This window comes from Palaemon carinicauda, unplaced genomic scaffold, assembly GCF_036898095.1.
Source record: "Palaemon carinicauda isolate YSFRI2023 unplaced genomic scaffold, ASM3689809v2 scaffold62, whole genome shotgun sequence".
NCBI classification, from domain to species: domain Eukaryota; kingdom Metazoa; phylum Arthropoda; class Malacostraca; order Decapoda; family Palaemonidae; genus Palaemon; species Palaemon carinicauda.
Window position 1 is genome coordinate 65001 of NW_027171894.1, and position 2500 is coordinate 67500.

Here is a 2500-nt window from a genome sequence, read left to right on the forward strand (position 1 = left end):
TGGATAACATATACGATTTTCTATGAAGAAGCAAGGAAACACCCCACTTCTCTCTCTCTCTCTCTCTCTCTCCCTCTCTCTCTCTCTCTCTCTCTCCTCTCTCTCTTTCTCTCTCTCTCTCTCTCTCTCTCTCTCTCTCGTTATATCTATTCCTCCCCTCTCTTTCTCTCTCTTTCTATATATATATATATATGTATATATATATATATATATATATATATATATATATATATATATATATATATTTATATATATAATTAGGTATATATATACATATATATATATACATAATTATATATATATATATATATATATATATATATATATATATATATATATATATATATATATGTACAGTATATGTATGTGTGTGTGTGTGTAAATGAGACCCTCCGGTGAAATGTTGGTGATGAGTAAATCAAGAGTCTTCTGACGTAAATATCAAGAGAAGAAAAATTGAAATTTCTTCTTCGAAAACTTTGTGTTATATCCTCTAACAGAAACATGAAACATTCGGTGTCCGTCTGAGCAGGCAGTGTGACAAGGCTTCTGGGAATTTAAAGCTGAAACCTCTGTTTATGTATTCCTCCTAGAGAAATGCAGGAGCTCTTATAAACATATCGTAACATTTCCGTGTAAGAAACTATGTTTAAGTCTCAAAATTTACTACTGATATTTGGAGGTCGCCTTATACTAGAGGATGAAAAAATTAAGTTTAATGTAATCGATGTAATAAGAACAGCAAAGTTAATAAGGAGCCAAAAGAGAGATGTTTAAAGTGAAGGAATGAAGACGAATTGGAATAGTTTCATATTTGAAATTCTTTAGACAGTTGCTCTTGTGTATTCTGGTAAACTGAGAGAGAGAGAGAGAGAGAGAGAGAGAGAGAGAGAGAGAGAGAGAGAGAGAGAGAGAGAGAGAGAGAGAGAAAGGAATTCATAATGTCAAGTATGTCATAGAATATAGTATTGGATGTTCCATCAGCTTGTAAGACCAATGTGTGATGGAAGGTGTTAAGGAATAACAAAACTAAGCGGTACAGTAACGATTTTATGGTTGCATGTAAACCATAGTGGCCTTACAGAAGAAAGATCTTTATAGTGAATGCTTGTGGTATAGGAGGTGAAACAGCATGATGATAAAATGAAGATCTGGGGTAGATATTTATTTCATATCTTAATTCGAAGGAAAAAGGTAAATAAAGTCTTTAATGGAAGATTCAAAGTAAATGCTAGTTTTTGACTAGCTTGGGCTGAATGGTATTGAAGGGAACCTTATGAAAGTATATTCTGGAAGGGATAGTAGACTGAGTTAATTTTTTTTTTAATATTGACGAAAAAACGAATTGCTACAATTATCTATCGACGTTACATTATCACAATGAAAGGCCAAATAGTTGGTAGGTTTATTTGTAAGAAAAGTAACCAGTATGGGGCTATATGTCATATTTAAGTCATATAAGTTTGATGAAACTACATAGTGAATGACTCCGAGAAGGGTAAACTTGATAGATTACAAAATCTAGAAATTCTGTAGAATGTGTCGATGCATGAATCTGGTCTGAAATAAATCGTTGCTTACAAAAGGTATAAAGGCGTGTAAGGTCACATCTCAGAGAGATATTTTTAAAGGATTGGTTGATGTCAATATTTGTTCTTTCTTGAAAGACAATGGAGGGAGGAAAGTAGGTTGACTGTATGATGATATAAGAATGAGAGTTCATGATATGTTTTTGATTGAGAAAGTAAGAGACAACACAACGAAGGATAGGTAAGAGATAAAAGTAATTCAAATGAGGAAAGGCATGAACATGCATAATCTTAAAGAAAGAACCCTTAATATCTGATGTGATATGCTATGTTCCATGATATTGTTCTTCATTGATTGAACTAGGTTAGAAGCGCGTGAATGAACAGATGCAGACTGTTGAAAATATCTGATTAAATTTACCATTTGAGAAAATCTAAAGTAAATGTTAGCAAGGACGATGTTATTCGAGAAATCGAAGCCAGATCTGTTGACTCAGCACTCGTTCATAGATGAAATGTGGATGGGGAATGTAAATAGAAAAAGTGTTAAATCTATTGAGGGCCTCTTCTGTATATGAGGATAAAACGAACATGGACTACGATATTTATTTTTGCGTTGATTGACATCACTTCCCAATTGCCTGATTGCAAAGATTTTTATATCATCATATCAGTGTAAATTACTTACATATGGTTAAATTTGCCAATTCATACTTAATCCAAAAGTATGTATATCTTCCCATTTGTAAAATAAATCAAATAATTAAGAATGAAGATCTAAGGTCTGGTGTCTAATGGCAAGGACAAAACAGGTTGTTCGGACTCTTCACTTGTTTTCATTTATATTTGAAAAATAAAACACAACAAATATAGTAACTTGAAAAAGAAAATATCGAATGATGTAATCAAAATCTAGAAAATGTAGAAATACAGATTGGTAATAATGAATCTTTTTAGAGTTTAAAAGCCCC

The 2500-nt window shown here is 32.1% G+C and overlaps 1 protein-coding gene across 1 annotated transcript in view; it reads right to left on the minus strand.

Moving 5' to 3' along the window:
• The window catches only part of LOC137637271 (neural cell adhesion molecule 2-like), an 86709-nt gene that overhangs the window by 1281 nt on the left and 82928 nt on the right, over positions 1–2500 (minus strand). The window contains exon 11 of the mRNA XM_068369523.1: positions 1274–1289. Coding sequence (XP_068225624.1) covers positions 1274–1289 — 16 coding nt within the window. The remainder of the gene's footprint in view (positions 1–1273; positions 1290–2500) is intronic.